Source organism: Setaria italica, chromosome IX (genome assembly GCF_000263155.2).
Source record: "Setaria italica strain Yugu1 chromosome IX, Setaria_italica_v2.0, whole genome shotgun sequence".
In the NCBI taxonomy this organism is placed as follows: domain Eukaryota; kingdom Viridiplantae; phylum Streptophyta; class Magnoliopsida; order Poales; family Poaceae; genus Setaria; species Setaria italica.
In genome coordinates, this window is record NC_028458.1 from 18955375 (window position 1) to 18972401 (window position 17027).

Genomic DNA, 17027 nt, shown 5'->3' on the forward strand with positions numbered 1-17027 from the left:
TACACTTGATCCTTAAAATTGCTGATCCTTAAAATTGCTAGGTTAAATTCTTAGTCCTTTACCAAGACACTTGATAGATGCACATGAAAGGCAGTTACCCTGGAACACAAAGTTGGCGTAGCACCAACAACCACCCACAGACACCGATGCGTGAAGGAAAGAGCGAATCAACAGGGAGCGAAGTCCACGGCAGAACAAAAGCACAAGATCTTTCTTATCAGTTAGTCTAATGTGGTAATTATTAAGACTGATGGTTTGTTGTTCATGTGCTTTTTGGTTAAATATGATGACATGCCTCTAAATAGCCTTTCTGATGTCATGCATTACAATATGGGATCCCATGCCAAATTAAATCACAAAGTGACAATTGCAACATTTTAGCATTGATTTGTACATCATAATGATTGACTCACCAACTCAAACTCTTCTGGTTTTGTTCATCGAAACCGAAACAATCAAGCACGCAAACTGAAACTGTCAACGAACGGCCGATTATATAAGCACATGTCACCCAAAATTACGCGGTTAATAATTGGACTGGAAAGTGATGAAGCATGTGGTGATTTCATTACTAGCATGATTTGCTTGGACGTGGCGAACTTAAGCTATTTTCTATTCGATTAAGAAATTTTAATGGCGGGAGCCCGGGAGTTAGAGCAATGAAAAAGCATGCCTGGGAATCAATCATTAGCTCGAGCAAGTCAAAATCTAGAAGTTATGGGCATGTGCTGACGCCCTTAAGGTCCTTACAACAGGTATCTATGACACATTTGTCGGCAGACAGCATGAAACACTGAATGCAAAAAAAATAAATCCCTCGTGTTTAGCCTTTCCCCGGTGCGAATTGGGCACCTAGCAATCTTGTTTGAGGGCTCATCGAGTATTTTGTTGGGAGAGCTTAGCTTACACCACAAAGAAATGGCTTGGAATCTTGGCGAAATGGAACCTTATTACCATTACTGATACTCAAAACTTGAACATATGGCATTGTCAAAATTCAAAGTTTGATATGGCCCGTCTTTCACACAGGTCTCCAACAAGCATAAACACCTATACAAGAACAAAAGCACAGCATCTGTTGTATCCCCATTGCTGGAGAATCAGAGAATCCATGCTTTTTGCCAACCTGGACAGGCTAACAGTATAAACACTAAAAGTTTCAGGAAGTCCACAACTAGCAACTTACATTGTTCTTCCAACCATACAAACGCACATGCTCGATGGTAGAAATTAGCTTTCGCGACGACGAGCCACCTACTAATCTCCACCAGCAGAAGCGCCGATTATATCTATCGAGACGAACTCGCACGATTATAAACGACAACGGAGACATGATCTTTGTTGACGAGATTCGGCCGAAGCCTACATTCCCAGAGCATGACTACGGGCGCTCCTCCCCAATACCGCAATACCGGTCGCTTCGGGGTCCCGGCATCGTGCCACCTCCCCCCGTGAGCCTGACGTCATGATTACAACAGCAGCCCCCCTCTCATATTTATGAGGAGGCTTGGGTTACATAGTATGACACGGACTCTACCCTATACTGCTAAATACAACTTAAGTTCCATCGTAACCGGACTGTACAAATATTCAACACAATATCTGACACTTGATCATGCCACGGCCCTAATCTAAGCCGGAATCATGCCACAAACGCATCATCCGTCCACAAACGCTTCCTGATTGGATCCACGCACTAAACTAAGCGCCGCGCCTACGTGTGGAAGGAATGTGTTGGTTGCGAAAAACAAATCAGCCCCCGCGCTCTGATCAACCGTTGCCATGGACGCGCAATCAAAAGTCAAAGACAAGCAATTACCTGCCATCTGAGCAGCATGTGCTTCCAGTTCGTACCGCGCGTTACGTGTTCCATGACATGAGAATGAGATGAGATGCATCGATTGACACCGACATTATCGCTGCTGATCTGATCTTCTCCTACTCGACAAGTTTCAGCTCCAAGCTCCCTTAATCTCCTGCCTGCCTCTACTTCCTCCTCCTATTTAAGCACTAGTATAACCTGCAGGCAGATCAGCCACCAAGGTCGCAGCTTGCAGCAAATCACACGACAAGATAATCCATTCCTTTTCTGATTACTACGAGGTACGTGCTCGTATAGCCTCGTACTCGTAGCAAGGTCGCAATCATGGCGCCGAGGTGGTTAGGTATGTGGGGTGTTCTGGCAGCGTGCGCTGCGGCCGGCGCCGCAGCGTGGTCACCGGGCACGGCGACCTTCTACGGCGGGGCCGACGGGTCCGGGACGATGGGCGGCGCGTGCGGGTACGACAACCTGTACAACGCCGGGTACGGCATCAACAACGCGGCGCTGAGCACGGTGCTGTTCAACGACGGCGCGTCGTGCGGGCAGTGCTACACCATCACGTGCGACGGCTCACGCCCCGGCGGCCAGTACTGCAAGCCCGGCAACACCGTCACCGTCACGGCCACCAACCTGTGCCCGCCAAACTACGCGCTGCCCAACGGCGGCTGGTGCGGCCCGGGGCGCCCTCACTTCGACATGTCGCAGCCGGCGTGGGAAAGCATCGGCGTCGTCCAGGCCGGCATCGTCCCGGTTCTCTACGAGCAGGTCAAGTGCTCGCGCAGCGGCGGCGTGCGGTTCAGCATCGCCGGCTCCAACTACTTCCTGCTCGTCAACATCCAGAACCTCGCCGGCAGCGGCTCCGTGGCAGCCGCCTGGGTGAAGGGCGACAAGACGGGGTGGATCCAGATGTCCAGGAACTGGGGCGCCAACTGGCAGGCGCTCGCCGGGCTCGTCGGCCAGGGGCTCAGCTTCGCCGTGACCACCACCGGCGGGCAGTACATCCAGTTCCTGAACGCAGCGCCGGCGTGGTGGCAGTTCGGCCAGACCTACAACACATACCAGCAGTTCGTCTACTGATCCATCGATCGACCGATCAGAGCAGAGTTTTGTAATATGTTTCTTGCTTGTGCCTTCTCGTGTTGTCTCTGTCTGCGTGGCGGAGTGCCTACGTGTACGCCCATCAAAGATATCTACTACTGTAATTAAGTCTTTAACCGAATCAAACTCCTCAACAAACAAACTCTTCAACTAAGGTGAGTCCACCCAAGATCCCGTAAACGAAACCAAAGACGGCACGAGCCGGCGATCATGGAGGTCGGAAAAAACGACGGGGCGTCTCCGACTCCGATACTAACACCGGCCGTCTTGCCGTGAGCCCGCGCGTGACTACCCGAAGCCGACTCCAAGTACAACTCTCTCTCGCTCAATTAAACCCAAGCTCCAAGATGGCGCTGCCGGAGTAGAAGACAACGTCTAGTTTCGAGCGCGATGGCTTCCGGTGCCGGCGACGGCGCGTCCCTTGCGAAGGCCGGTGTGAACGACGCCACGTCGCCAGTAAAGAAGAACGAACCCGTCCCGTTCGCCTGGAAAGACTTGCCACCTGCGGACGTCTGCATGCCCGTCTTGGGCGTCGCCGACGAGCTCTGGCCAGAGCTGTCTCGCAGCACGGCGGCGGCCAAGGGGAAGGGGAAGGGGAAATCGCCATCGTCTTCTTCCACCGCTCTAGATGCTCCTATAACCGCGGCTCCTCTCCTTGAACAGGTACCGGCACGTTAATTTTTGTTGGCTATATATGTAGATGAGGTTTTAATCTTAACATTACTACTTTCGTGTCTTGATCGTATCAGCAGGGATCAATCAGTTCACAAAGCCCCGGCGCCTCGACTCGCCGTCACGGCGATCGCGCCGGCTCGGCTGCTGCCGTGGTACCTTCGCCCATGCACGGGCCGAACTACAGCAGGGAGAGGCGTGCTGATGCCCCGGAGCAGCCGCCGAGCCACCGGAGCATCAACAACGAACGTGCTCGAGGCCACCATCAGCAGAACGGTCGCTTCGTGCCGCACCCCCACGGCCGTGGCGGCGGCGAAGGCTACAACAGAGGAGGAGGAAGCAGGAGGCCGCCGGTCGGCAGTGGTGCCAATGGCAGAGGCGACATCAACGTCAATGGCAACGCCTACCGCAACAGAGGCGGCGGCGGCTGGCAAAGGCACGAGCACCGCGGAGGGTTCAACGGGCAGCCACGCGGGAGGGGCTACGTGGACGATCACCGTGGACCGGGGCATAGGCCGCTGGGTCCTCCAATGGGCTACATCGATGCACCGCACCACATGCATCCGGCGCCGCCGTTCATGGGCATGGTTCCTCCACCGATGCCATACCCCTACTACTATGGCATGCCGTATGGATATCCTGGTAGGTGAAACTGTCATTATGCATAGGATCATATTACACGATTTCATCTTCTATATTTGTTTTTTGAATTTGTCCTAGGGTACTTTGCTCCACCCCTACAAGGATCCCTACCGCCATGCATGCAGTATGGACAGATCCACGTAATGCAACCACAGACCCACGCAATGCAACCAAATTTGGCGCAGCAAGCAGGCCCCTCGCAAACGGAGCCGCAGCAACAGCAACCAGTTCAGGGGCAGCAAACTCCTCCAAATCAGGAAAATCAGCAGACTCCAGAGCAGCTGCGACAAGTGATCCGCAAACAAATAGAATATTATTTCAGGTAATTCCTGCAAACTCATAACAAGTGTATAAAATATTGTAATTGCCAACTGGTTAATTCATTGATATTTTTTCCCTTTTGACAGTACTGAAAACTTGGACGAGGACATTTACTTGAGGGCTCAAATGGATGAGCAGGGTTGGGTACCATTGACGCTTATCGCCGGCTTTAAGAAAGTAAGTTTCCATGCTTAACTTGATTCAAGGGTTATGACTATTGAAATGGCCTTTCCTCTAGACCGGACCTAACGGATAGTCCCCAGTGACCTTCTTTAGTACCATTTGGGGGTACCAACCGCTACTAAAGGGTGCACATTAGTACCCGGTGGAGCCCCCACCCGAGCCTTTAGTGCAATATTATGGAGAATGCGTGGTCAATATAATCACCCTTTAGTATCAGTTGGAGCCCCCAACCGGTACTAAAGGAGCTACCTGTCGCCCCACGCCTTATCCATATATCTCCCTCCCGTTATCTCTCCCGCACGCTCTATCTCTTCCTCACCTTGTTTTTCTTCCTCCCCTCTCCCTCTTCCTTCTCCCTTCTCTTCCCCTCGATGGCAGGCGGCGGGGGTGGGCGGCAGGGCCAACAGGAGGAGGCAGAGAGCGGAGGACAGAGGGAGGCGGGCGGGTGGAAGGTGGAGGCGGTGGGGTGGAGGCGGGAGGGTAGGGCGGCAGGCGGGATGCGGGGTCGGGCGAGGAGAGGGCGGTGGCGGTCGGAATTTCTTTTTTTAAAATTTTTTAATACTCTTTTTGTACCGGTTATTTCAACCAGTACTAAAGAATCCCCTTTAGTACCAAACTAGTAGTACCGGTTGCACAATCGATACTAAAGGGGGTTCCCAACCAATACAGAAGACCATTTCCCTAGTAGTATATTTTGCTGCTAATTTCATGAAAACTCTCCATCTCTTCATACTCTTTTTGTGTTTCAGGTTTGTTCTACAACTACTGATATGGAATTAATATTGGATTCTATCCTACCTTCAACTGAGGTTGACATACTGGTAAGTTTTCTCGCCCTACATCAGTTACATCATTTGTTTGGATCATTTTGTAATTTTTTAGTAAATTCTATTTGTATTTAAGAGATATCAGATCAACTTGAATGCTTCTAAATTCTTAGTTAACATGTTATAAATATCTTTATTTCCATGTGTTTATATAGGATGGAAAAATCAGAAAGCGTGTAGGGTGGGAGAGATACACTTGAAGTGAAGCAGCTACACGCCAATGGGAAGCTTCTCTAGGACATACTCAACTTTTCAAGCATGAAGCATTTACTATGAAGACATGTGTTTGTTATTATCACGGAGACACAAAAGGTTGGTAGAAACTACAAAAAGAATATACATCATTATGGGGAAACTGGAATTCATTGTTTAGAGTCTAAGAGACAACTATAGGCTCTCAATGTAATGGTGGTGATGTTGCATGTTCAGTATTTGTTTTGCGGATTTCAAATTAATTTCTTATGAACCGTAAATCATTATGATTTATTCTTAACTTGATTCGTCCAAGTGATTTTTTTGTAAATATATGTCAAAAAGCTTGGAGTTATAACCCTGCATCATGAACTTTGTGTTGTCTGAGATTTGAGTACGCCTATGGTCACGATGAGTGATTCAACACCTGCAAGAAGAAGCTGGCCGTGGTCGAGTTGCACAGATGCATCCTGCACATCCTGCGGTGCCGGCGTCTCTCTTACATCCAAAATTTCAGGCGCATGTTCTTCTTTGATGAGTGTTACTTTCGAATGCCAGCTTTACTAGAGTGCAGTAGAACTAGCTACTCCGCAACGTGGTGGGTGCAGACGTGTTGTTACTACCTCCTCCGTCCCAAATTGTAGATCGTTTTAGTATTTCTAGATTCATAGACTTTACTATGTATTTAGATATACTGTATATCTAGATGTGTAGCTATGAGCTTTTTTTTTTATTTTGCGAATCACATAACGCTCGGAGGGAGTATGTCCCAACCTAATAACCTAACGGTGATTGGCCACAGAATGAGCAAAACTGTGTTGTTGGTAAAAAAAGGATGCATAGAAAGTGTGAGCAACAAAACAACACAAACACATGACACTTGACACGTACGACACGATAACATTCTCAAACGGAGACGGTGGCACGCAACGACACGATAACATTCTCAAACGGAGACGGTGGCACGCAACAGGTGAACCCTTCCAGAGAACTTGCGTTTCAGGCGTCGGACCAGGTGACGGGGACCTCGCCGACGTCGGTGTCGAGCCCGAGCGCCGCCCACACGGCCTTGGACGTGTCGACGATGTTGTTCCGGCAGCCGCGAGTGGAGTCGCACTCGTCCACGACCTGGGCGAGCGCGGTGCGCCCGGTCTGCGTGCTCCTGATGCGGATCGTCCTGAAGCAACGAATGCCCCCCTCGTACCACCCCGTGGACAGCGCCGCCAGCATCAGGTTGTCGTCGTGGTACTTGCCGTCGCACTCCGACGGCCCGCCGCCGGACTCGCCGCGCTGGAACCCGTTCACCGTCATCACCGCGGGGATTTGTTCATAGCTTCGGGCGGACACCAGCAGCAGCAGGACGAGCACCGCCATGACCGCAAGCTTGCTGCTCGCCATTGCTCGGCCTACTGCTCTGTAGCCTTTTGCACTTGCCTTGCCGCGGTGGCCCGTTGGTACATCTGGTGTGTGCCTCGAGGGCTTTAAATATGCAACCACGTACATGTGGCTTTTCCATAAGGACTGCGATACTGATCTTTTTTTTAAGATGAGTACCATACTATTTCGATGCCCTCGATACGCAGTAACGCAGGCAATTGCGTTGTAAAAACGATGCTTTTGGATTTGATGCTGTCGCTAAATGTAAGAGCGGTAATATCCGAGCGGAATAGCAACTATGGAGGGCGACCATCGACCGTGACTAGTTCATGTTTGCTTATTATTAGTTACTAGCAGACGTTGCTAAGGGTGTTGGTGAAAAAAAGCTCCCTGTTGCACGCTAGTAAAATAATCCAACTTAAATGTCGTCCGCCCACGCGGCTTTTATCGGGCACCGCGGCTCGTCTTATCCTCGACGTCACATTGCCTCGTCTTAATTTCACCGCTCTCGCGAGACCTTAAAAAACTGTGTTGCTTGCTACATACCACTTCCAGCATCAACCAAATCAACACTGTCAGGGGCGAACCTACGTTGAGCTACTATACCATGGTGCACATGCACCAAGGTGAAGTAAAAATTTTAGTTTACAATTGCACTAGATTCCTTCTGCGCAAACAAGGGTGCACCAGGCAAACCTAGGGTGCGTTTGGTTGCGAGGATGAAGTGGGACGGGACGGGACGATCCCACTTCGTCCCGCGTTTGGTTGGAGGACAGGTGGGACGGGGACATCCCTACGAGGGAATATACCCTCCAGATGCGGGATGCCCCCATCCCACCAAAACGAGCGGACGGGGGCATCCCACTTCGCCCCCGTCACGCGCCGTCCGTCCGCACCGGTGGAGGGGGCGAGTTTGGGCAGCAGGAGCCGCCGACGGAGGGGCCGGCGCGGGCGAGCTCCGCCGCGGCCGGCGGGCGCGAGCTCCACCGCGGCCGGCCGGTGGAGGAAGAAGATACCTGCTAGTATGACAGGTGGGCCCCACGAACGGTGTTAACAGAAGAAGAAAACGGTGCTCGTCCCGTCTATAGCGATCTCTCCAACCAAACGAAAAATTAGGACGGACCCATCCCATTCAACCAAACAAGAAATGTGATCATTCCATCCCGAAAAACTGGAACGGGACCGTCCCGTTCTACATTGTCTCCCAACCAAACGCACCCCTAGCTTCGTCCCTGAACGCTGCCACGCGCGCTGTACTCCCGGCCGCCTCGCTTCCCCGCTCGCACGCCAAGCCGTTGGCTTGACCTTCGCCGCCCACCTCCCCAACGGCGCGTCCAGAAAAAAGAAAAGCTAGGCAAACGGATCCAAATCAGTGGAAACTCTTGCCAGGAAACTCACTTCGGCTAACAGTGGAGCTGTGGAGGCTCAAATCCTTCATTAGATCATAGGGCCAAAAGCAACCCGGTTATAGCTTACTTCCAAGGCGCCTAGGGTCAACTTTCGCCTCCACACTTACCCTCCTGGGCGACGTGTGTGACAACACTTGAAAAGTGAGCAACGTGCGCTGATGCTGTCGTAATTGGGCCACAATGGACCGCTATTGTGTTACAGGCCGAAAAAGGAAGAAAGCGGACCTTGCACACGCCAACAAAAAACAGGAGGCCACGTGCCCATGTCCGCAGCAACATTAATACGCATGACCCATGTTTTTTTTTTGTATTTTATCAAAAGTGTCTAAAGAGCTATAAGAGTGATTTTTATGTTTTACTTTTCACTCTGTTCATTTTAATCAACAATAAAACCACCACTTAGCAGGAACTCGGGGAGAAAAATAATCGGTTGAAAACAGAACTAAATGCAATAAATTATGAGCACAACCGTCGACACAAAAAATTGATGCAACAAAAGAACTGAAACAACTAGCTAAAAAAACAATGGGTGACACTGAAAAAATAGAGTACTTGTAAGAGAGAGTGTCACTTAGAACTTAGATCCACGAACTCTGAAAGTGCATTTTTAAGTTTATAAATTTTGTAAGGTGTGTCATCTAGATTCATACCTTTCCTATGAGCTCTAGCTGCTGACATGGCACGCTGATTGTGTATCACCTCTCGCTTCCCCTGTATCTTCCTCTCTCTTCGCATGGTCTTAGACTGGGGCAATTCATCAAACAGGCTATGGGCGAGATGAGCTAGCTCGGCGGCCTCCACCAGGCCGTCGCGTCAGTGCTGCGTGTGGGCCCTGTGTGTCCCGCGGCAGGAATCAGGACCGCAGCCAGCAATGGCAGCATTGGCGCGACGACCAGAAACTCACGGAGAGCAACAGCAATAGCGGCGAGGCCACAACGGACGACAGCTCGGCGAGGGTGCAGTGAGCGCGCGGGAAGCCTGGGGAAGAACGGATGCACGTAATCCACCGCCGTGTGCCGCTATCTCAACAGCGTGCTCACGGAGGAGGTTGACTCTAACGATTTGCCGGACGAGCAGACGCCACTGCAGTACAACGGCCGCTGAGCAGCGCGGAAGCACGAGCAGAAGGTGCTCGACGTACTGGCCCGTGCCTTGAAAGCCACGAAGGCGCCGTTCTTGGCGGAGGCAGAGGCACGAGCGACGGAGTGCTCGGAGCTCGTGATGATGGATCGTGCGTGCTGGTGGTGCTGAATCTGCTGATGAAGGGCACCAAGCCGCCGACGTGTACCTAATGAGCGTCGGTGACAGCCGCGGCGTGCTGGCGCAGCGTGCCGAGCCCGACCTGTCGCAGGTCCTCCTGCCGCGGCAGGAGCATAGCACCAGCGTCTACATGGTGATCGACGTTGATCATTGACTACTCCATTGCTTGCTCGCTGACTCGATTCTTAGCTCTAGCTAGCTAGATGTTGCATTGGGACATCGCCGTGCGTCACCTGCCAGCCCTACCTCCGGCTCCGGCACCACCGACTGGACTCTCCACGAGGCTCCTGATCGTCGTGCCAATGCTGCCACCGTTGCCGGCCGGCCGCCACGACGTTCTCTCGTCGTGCTCCTCCGACACGATGACAAGCACCCTGCGTGCTCTCCCCAGCCTAGCTTCCTTGCGCGACCACTACAACCTCGCCGCGCTGTCGTCCATCGCGGCCTCGTCGCTGTTGCTGCAGCTCTCCGTGTGGCTGTTGCCGGTCGCCACGACGTGCTCGCCGCGTTCCTGGTTCCTACCGGGGGACACGCAGGGCCGCAGGGGCCCGCACGCAGCACTGACGCGACGGCCGTGCGGAGGCCGCTTAGCAGTGGACTCGTCTTGGACGGTGAGAGGCGGCGCGAATTGAGGCAGCCCAAGCTAGCTTTCCTCGCCCACAAGCTGCTCAATGAAACGCCCCAGCCAAAAACCATGGAAAGAGAGAGGAGGATGGAGAGAGATGAGATAGGAGATGCAGAGTCAGCATGGCATGTCAGTGCTTGGAGCCCGCGTGGAGAATGACACAACCTAAAGAGTTTATAGATCTAAAAATACACTTTCAGAGTTCGTGGGTCTAAGTGACACCCTTCACGAGTTGATGGACCTATCGCGTGCATTTTACTAAAAATAATAATAATCGGGTAATGGTTAGAAACTTTGTGTTATATATTTGTCTCCTTTTTTTTCTTTTTCTGTGGCTATAAAATATGTTAACAGACTTTTCTACCCTTTTTCTCGTTTGAGCAATCATGCCCTCCAGTGCAAAAGAAATGTGTTTGTACGGAGTAGGGACGGTTTTGGCAGGAGTTGGTACAGAAATATTTTAGGAGGATCGAAGAAATTTTATCCTTCGAATAAGCTTTTATCACAAAGAAATCTAAAAGAGGCCAGCCAGCAAAGGAACTAAAGAAGCCAACTACGAAGGATCCTACACTCCGTGCACGTATATTTATACGCTTACAGGTAGAGGCACCATTGCTAGCATATCCGATCCCACGGCCAATCCTACAAGCCGGCGACGAAGAGGGAAGAGAACCAGATGACGAGGTCCTCGCTGAGCTGGTGGTGCTGCTCCTCGTCGACCAAACCCACGACGCCGCCTCCGACGTGCAGGCGGCAGAGCGGGCACGTCCGCCGGCAGCGCGCCAGCCAGCGGTCGACGCAGTCCCGGTGGAAGGCGTGGCCGCACGGCAGCCACCTGATCTCCTCGCCGTCGCGGCACGCCGATATGCACACGCAGCAGTACCCCGCCGCGCGGTCGTGCCCGCCGCAGCGTCGCCACCGCTCGCCGTCGGCCTTCGCCCCAACCTCCACGCCGCCACCACCACCGCCGGAGAGGGCCGAGGAGAGCAGCGTCACCACCTGGCTCACCGTCACGGCCAGCATCGCTTACTACTCCGCAAATGCAGCAGCGCTGGCGCGAGGCTTCGCTTGGCTCGCAGCGAGGCGAGTGATGAGTGAGGGAGTGTGAGTGAGAGGGTGGACCAGGGATCTCTGAGGCTGCTGGATCGCGATGCTTATAAAGATGATGCCTATCGTCTGGAATCATTTTGGACGATCTCGAGTAGAAAAGGGGAGAGGGAAGGTGCACCTAATGCTCCAGCCAGCGTCTAACCTCCCCCTATCATGTAGTAAGCCTAAAACTAATCTTCCTTGGACACAAAGCGTCCGGCGATGAGGAACGACCGGGGCACTGTCGCATGTACAGATCCCACTCGAGTTTTCAGCTTCCACGAGGTACAAAAGACCTAACTGAAGGTGAAGGCACTCGAGCAGAGCTCGCCGTCAAGTTGCCATCCGATGGGCAACGCGCTAATGCGTAGCGGGAATCCACCTGATGTTGAGCTTGGACGGTCAGGATCGAAGAGGCGACGAGCCTAGGCCCGTTGACGCTTTGGATGCGGAAAAGCGACACCCCACTTTCGCACCTTGAAGCATCGTAAATGACCAGCACAACTATTCAATTAACAAACTCAACTGGGTTTGGCATTGCAGTACTGTACATCCAGTACATCCGGCCATGCCGGCTGCAGCCAAGCGGATGTGTCGGCTGACCTGACCTAGCTAGCCTGTTGCTTCATCAGCACATAAGGCTTTCCCATGGCTACGCAACTTCAGTGACCTGCAAGGAACCGGGGAGAAAATGAGTGAGCGATGACTGCGTGATTATGTTAGGTACACTGACCAGCCGGCCGGCCGGCCGGACGGAGAGCTATAGGGATCCTCACTGTGCACAGTGCTGGTGGAGGTGAGCCGTCGGTCGCCGCCGCTCGCCGGACACAGCTATAGCCCTGCCCGTGGCGCGTCAACGTCCCGTTGCCGTGTGTGTCCATGGATCGGATTCACATCTTTACACCTGGTTTAATTTGAGGTACGTACTGACTGCAGTTCCATTATTATGCACCAGAGGCTTAGACATCTATCGGGTTAATTGCCACATCAGTCATCAGTCTACACATCGTTATATTATGCGGAGGCTTAGACATCAGGTTAATTGCTGCATCAGTCATCAGTCTACACATAACACATGGCCTTTCAATTCGGGGTCTCTTTTTTTGTACAATTGCGTGTGGCATCTCGGCATGTAACCAGATTGGACCAGTGCATGACGTGCACGGCTGCGTGTACATACAACACACTCCAGTCCTACTCCTACCAGCTATGTCGCCCGACATTATTCAATCCCATCATTCCTTTCTGGATTGACGTCCGGACAAATGCTAGATTTCTTTTGCGTTTTCTGGTACCAGCAATTCTATGGATGGTAATCCTATCTTTAGCCTTCTCTTTTGCCTGACAAAGCACCTTTCCTTGTTCACTTTATTTCTTTTATTAAGCGATACAATATCAGTGGCTGGTTCCAGGGAATCCCACCCCACAGGCCCACACCCACACCCACCAAAAAAAGGGGCCTGTCGACTAGCTAAGATCAGAAACATGTTTTAGCAGGTTTAGATAATCGCTAATCGCAGGACATGACAGCTTTGGGAACCAGAGTATCAAGCTCTGTATATAGTTACTCCAGCAGAAATGAGAATGAAGCGGAAAAGGTGTTGTTTGACACTTTCATTTTGCTCATTGCTGTTGTTGAAGACAAAACAACAGAAATCATGTGATGTAACCGCTTTCATTTCGTAGGGAAATAAAGTGGGTGCCGCATCAGCAGTGCAATGATGGTTTACAACAAGCACCAATCTGGGAGAGCAAGAGTTCTGGTTTTATTACCGATGATATGTTGCTACTGTGTAATGATTTCGTTGACTGTTGCCATAAACAAGAATTCAACCAGAAGAATCCCCAGTGCTTGAATCTTGTTCTGATTTCTCTTGGTGGTCATCGAGCAACCTTCCATCTTTTGGTACAAGACAAGGGATTCCATCGACTACCTGTAGTCAACATCAGCAGTTCAGCACACAACATGAGTTAGAGAAAACGGTGGATGGAACCACAGCAGGGACAGGAGCAACTGATCACAAAAGGAGGTGATGAGTTAAACGGCCGTATGGTTCGTGCAAGGAGAATAACTGAAATGTTCGAACAGATAGCATGTTTATATATTCGTGCGGTTGCATAGGTTCAAGCGCCTACCTTCTGTGCATCCAAAAGCTAACACAAATCAAGTATCAGTTTCCCCTTTTCCAAATGTGATCAGTTGGTTGTAAGCCATTTGGTGAGCACTTTGATCATTTCCTTCTCCACCCTCCCTATCTAATTTGCCCCCACCACAACTCACATCAACACTCACATATGCAATATGCTAGCAGTAAAGTTGGTTCTGAAATAATTATCCATATATGAGTACTAAGTTCCAATCTCAATTGATCTCAAAAAAAAAAAGTTCCAATCTCAATTTGTTCTGAAACTTCTTTGAAAGTATGCATGACCTAAATAACTAATCCTGTTAAGATCTACTCCCTCCGTCCCAAATTACTATTCATTTTGGCTTTTCTAGGTACATATCTTTTGTTATGCACCTAGATATATATTATGTCTAGGTTCATAGCAAAAGTTATGCATCTAGAAAAGCCAAAACAAATAGTAATTTGGGACGGAGGAAGTACATAAAAATGACATACAGGGCCGAAAACATCTATTTGAGTTATTCCAACTTGCTCTACATAATCCTGAAAACTTTTGGGTTGCAATTCATGATCGTTGCTCTACTAGATCAGATCCCAGTTTCCCTTTCTTTGACATTTTTCCACTAGGTCAATACAACAAACAGGTTGCCGGCACACATGAATGTCGCACGAGAATAGCTTAGGAACGACAGAAACTCACCGGGAAAGACACACCGACGGCGTCGCTGACCAGAGACCCGCTGGCCTCGCAGTACCTGTGCATCAGCATGCGGCACACGGCTAAGTACGCAGGACGGGATCGAGGGCAATCGCTGCGCGCGGGCGCCGCGGCGAAAGAGGAGATGGAAGCCGCTTTGACTCCTACCTGAGAGGCTTCTTGGAGAGGGGGCAGACGAGCACAGCGGCGAGCGCCTGCGGGATGCTGCGGCCGCCGGCGCCGCCGTGGCTCGACAGTAATGCCGCCGTCCGCCGCATTTCCCTCGGACAATGGTGGTTGATTGAACTCGGTGGCTGCCGGCCCGCCGCTGAAAGCAACCGCGTTATCTGGGGCGGGCCAGATCCGGCCCAGTTCTGCTGCTTCGTCGTGTTGGGCTCAGTTGGGTTCAGATAGCTCAAATGGCCCATCAAATATCAAGAAGTAGCCCATCTTCTGTGCTTGGTCCGGACATCAAACAAAGTTTGGTTATGCAAGGGGTGGTTAAGAATCCGGCTTAACAAGGATCGGATCATAATATTATATTATTTTGAACTAAAAATAGATAGGGCTGAGTTGGATTGTGAAGAAGGCATGAGGATCATGATCTATTACCACTAAAGATTGTTAGGATGGACAAGCAATCCAAAACCCCAAAGGTATGGGAAGGATTTGACATATATTTACCTGGTATTTAACTTAACGTATTTCTTCAAAATTTTAAGGATACCATTTAAACTTTACGAGAAATTAGAAAGAATCCACCACTTTTCCAACTTCGGCCAATCATGGTGCCTAGTGGCTTCTATCATGGAAGACTCTCTATCAAAGCTTCTACAGAAGCTAAGTAAGCGACAGCAGCCAGGCAACAAAGAAATTAAAGAAAAGCTAACGAAACACGAACGGTCCTAATCTGATCCGTGCACGTATATTTATTCATTATACGCGTGCAGGCAGAAAGGTACATTTGCTAGCTTAACTAACCTACGGCCGTCGGCCGGTCCTCTACAAGCCGGCGATGAAGAGGGAAGAGAACCAGATGACGAGGTCGTCGCTGAGCTCATGCTGCTGCTCCTCGGTGACCAAACCCAATGCGCCGCCGCCGACGTGCGTGCGGCAGAGCGGGCACGTCCGCCGCCGGCAGCGCGCCAGCCAGCGTTCGACGCAGTCCCGGTGGAACGCGTGCCCGCACGGCAGCCTCCGGACCTCCCCCACGTCGCGGCACGCCGACATGCACACGCAGCAGTACCCCGCCGCGCGGTCGTTGACGCTGCAGCGTCGTCCCCAGACCTCGCCGCCGTCGGCCGCGGCGCCGGCCACCTTCGTGTCAGCCGCCACGCTGCTGCCGCCGCCGCAGAGCGCCGAGGAGAGCAGCGCCACCACCTGGCTCACCGTCACGGCCAGCATCGCTTATTCGCTTTGTTGTACGATGCAGCAGGTCAGCAGCCCAGGTGCAAGTTTGCGTGGTTGGCTCGCAGCGAGACGAGGGAGCAGATAGAGTGAGGAAGTGGGCCGGCATCTGACGATTGCGATAGCTTATAAAGTGATAAAATGTACTCCACTGATCCCCCTCTACATTTGTTTGAGGATGCCACATAAGTCTTTGAGCTATTATTTTACACATCTGATGCCTAAACTGACTAGTAGGTGGTTCATTCAAGATCGAAACATCTGTACTTAGTGTGAAATATCCATGTCAATTGTCAACCACTTTTTTTCGAATCGCCGTTCATATCGTTGTTTATAACCAATATAGAATTTTTTTTTAAAAAAAGTGATTCGATAGTTAGACTTTGAGTAACATAATTAACAAATTTATGGCTACATAATTAACAAATCCTGACCTGGATTTTTTTATTCTTTTTTAATTTACAGTTTAGCAAAAAAATAAAAATCGGATCAACTTTTCGCAAAAAGAAAACGAAAAATAGCCAGGCCCAGCCTGCCCGACGCCGCGTTCGGGGCCGACCTGACCTGTATAGCCCAGGCCCAGCCTGGCTGTGAGCTACGCAACTTCTTCAGCGAGCGCGGCCGCGCTCTGACCTCCCGGCCGGTGCTCCCAGGTGCCTGCCCGTGCCGTGTCGACGTCACGGGATCCCGGATCTGCTCCCTGCCCGAATCGTCTCTTCACCATTGGTTTGCGAGGTACCATTGTGTTGTGTTATCCGGAGAGAGAGAGAGAGAGAGAGAGAGAGAGAGAGAGACACGTATACTAATGCAGGTCAGTAATCAATCGGTCTGCATGATGTGTTCATGCATGTGTGCCATCCACGGCAGCGCGCCTGCCATCCTCATCCTGCGTCTGCTGCGTACGCCTGTAGTACGTGCTGTCCCCTCCCCCATTCGATTCATGGTCGCTTTCTTGTGTTCTGGAGAGATGCTGCTGGATTATTTTGCGTTTTCTGGTACCAACTAGTGTTCTACAGTGTTCTGGAAAAAGATTAGTAATATGTTGTGTTGTTGATTGCCAGGACCCCGGGGAGTATAATATGTGGAGTACGTACGAGGGAGAGACTCGGAGTATATACAAGACAAGTTGTACTGGGTTTAAACCTACTCGTATTATGATTTTGGGGGTGTTTGGTTCCTTTGCTTATTTTTAAGCAAGTGTCACATCAATATTTAGATACTAATTAGGAGTTTGAAACGTGGGTTTTTTTTCGAGCGGGATGTAGAGGGAAGGAGGT

At 51.1% G+C, this 17027-nt stretch overlaps 5 protein-coding genes across 5 annotated transcripts; 2 read left to right on the top strand and 3 right to left on the bottom strand.

Annotated features, from left to right (window-relative positions):
- The first annotated feature begins 2049 nt into the window (after positions 1-2049).
- LOC101762179 (expansin-A31) lies at positions 2050-3040 on the top strand. The gene has a single exon (XM_004986503.2). The coding sequence runs from the start codon at positions 2147-2149 to the stop codon at positions 2897-2899; it is 753 nt and encodes a 250-aa protein (XP_004986560.1). The 5' UTR covers positions 2050-2146; the 3' UTR covers positions 2900-3040.
- A 270-nt stretch (positions 3041-3310) lies between these two features.
- LOC101762582 (la-related protein 1C) lies at positions 3311-5670 on the top strand. The gene is made up of 6 exons (XM_012849001.1): positions 3311-3583; positions 3673-4234; positions 4313-4556; positions 4642-4732; positions 5488-5559; positions 5644-5670. The coding sequence occupies exons 1-6, from the start codon at positions 3311-3313 to the stop codon at positions 5668-5670; spliced, it is 1269 nt and encodes a 422-aa protein (XP_012704455.1).
- A 1086-nt stretch (positions 5671-6756) lies between these two features.
- On the bottom strand, positions 6757-7192 carry LOC101762990 (putative ripening-related protein 6). Its single transcript, XM_004986505.2, has one exon. It carries the CDS (start codon positions 7153-7155, stop codon positions 6757-6759), a length of 399 nt encoding a protein of 132 aa, XP_004986562.1. The 5' UTR covers positions 7156-7192.
- A 3518-nt stretch (positions 7193-10710) lies between these two features.
- LOC101757423 (E3 ubiquitin-protein ligase RNF167) lies at positions 10711-11620 on the bottom strand. The gene has a single exon (XM_004982975.4). The coding sequence runs from the start codon at positions 11449-11451 to the stop codon at positions 11071-11073; it is 381 nt and encodes a 126-aa protein (XP_004983032.1). The 5' UTR covers positions 11452-11620; the 3' UTR covers positions 10711-11070.
- A 1481-nt stretch (positions 11621-13101) lies between these two features.
- Positions 13102-14671, bottom strand: LOC101757823 (UPF0434 protein Mmar10_2939). Its single transcript, XM_004982976.2, has 3 exons — positions 14512-14671; positions 14347-14401; positions 13102-13451 (listed from the first exon to the last, which is right to left on the bottom strand). Exons 1-3 carry the CDS (start codon positions 14619-14621, stop codon positions 13347-13349), a joined length of 270 nt encoding a protein of 89 aa, XP_004983033.1. The 5' UTR covers positions 14622-14671; the 3' UTR covers positions 13102-13346.
- Positions 14672-17027: the final 2356 nt, after the last annotated feature.

Excerpts from the sequence above, each read along its gene's own strand:
- LOC101762179 (XM_004986503.2), top strand. The coding sequence starts at position 2,147 with ATGGCGCCGAGGTGGTTAGGTATGTGGGGTGTTCTGGCAGCGTGCGCT.
- LOC101762582 (XM_012849001.1), top strand. The coding sequence starts at position 3,311 with ATGGCTTCCGGTGCCGGCGACGGCGCGTCCCTTGCGAAGGCCGGTGTG. Across the intron at positions 4,235-4,312 it reads CATGCCGTATGGATATCCTG|GGTACTTTGCTCCACCCCTA; the intron begins GTAGGTGAAACT and ends AATTTGTCCTAG. Across the intron at positions 4,557-4,641 it reads CAAATAGAATATTATTTCAG|TACTGAAAACTTGGACGAGG; the intron begins GTAATTCCTGCA and ends CCCTTTTGACAG.
- LOC101762990 (XM_004986505.2), bottom strand. The coding sequence starts at position 7,155 with ATGGCGAGCAGCAAGCTTGCGGTCATGGCGGTGCTCGTCCTGCTGCTG.
- LOC101757423 (XM_004982975.4), bottom strand. The coding sequence starts at position 11,451 with ATGCTGGCCGTGACGGTGAGCCAGGTGGTGACGCTGCTCTCCTCGGCC.
- LOC101757823 (XM_004982976.2), bottom strand. The coding sequence starts at position 14,621 with ATGCGGCGGACGGCGGCATTACTGTCGAGCCACGGCGGCGCCGGCGGC. Across the intron at positions 14,402-14,511 it reads CTCTCCAAGAAGCCTCTCAG|GTACTGCGAGGCCAGCGGGT; the intron begins GTAGGAGTCAAA and ends GCTGATGCACAG. Across the intron at positions 13,452-14,346 it reads CCGTCGGTGTGTCTTTCCCG|GTAGTCGATGGAATCCCTTG; the intron begins GTGAGTTTCTGT and ends TGTTGACTACAG.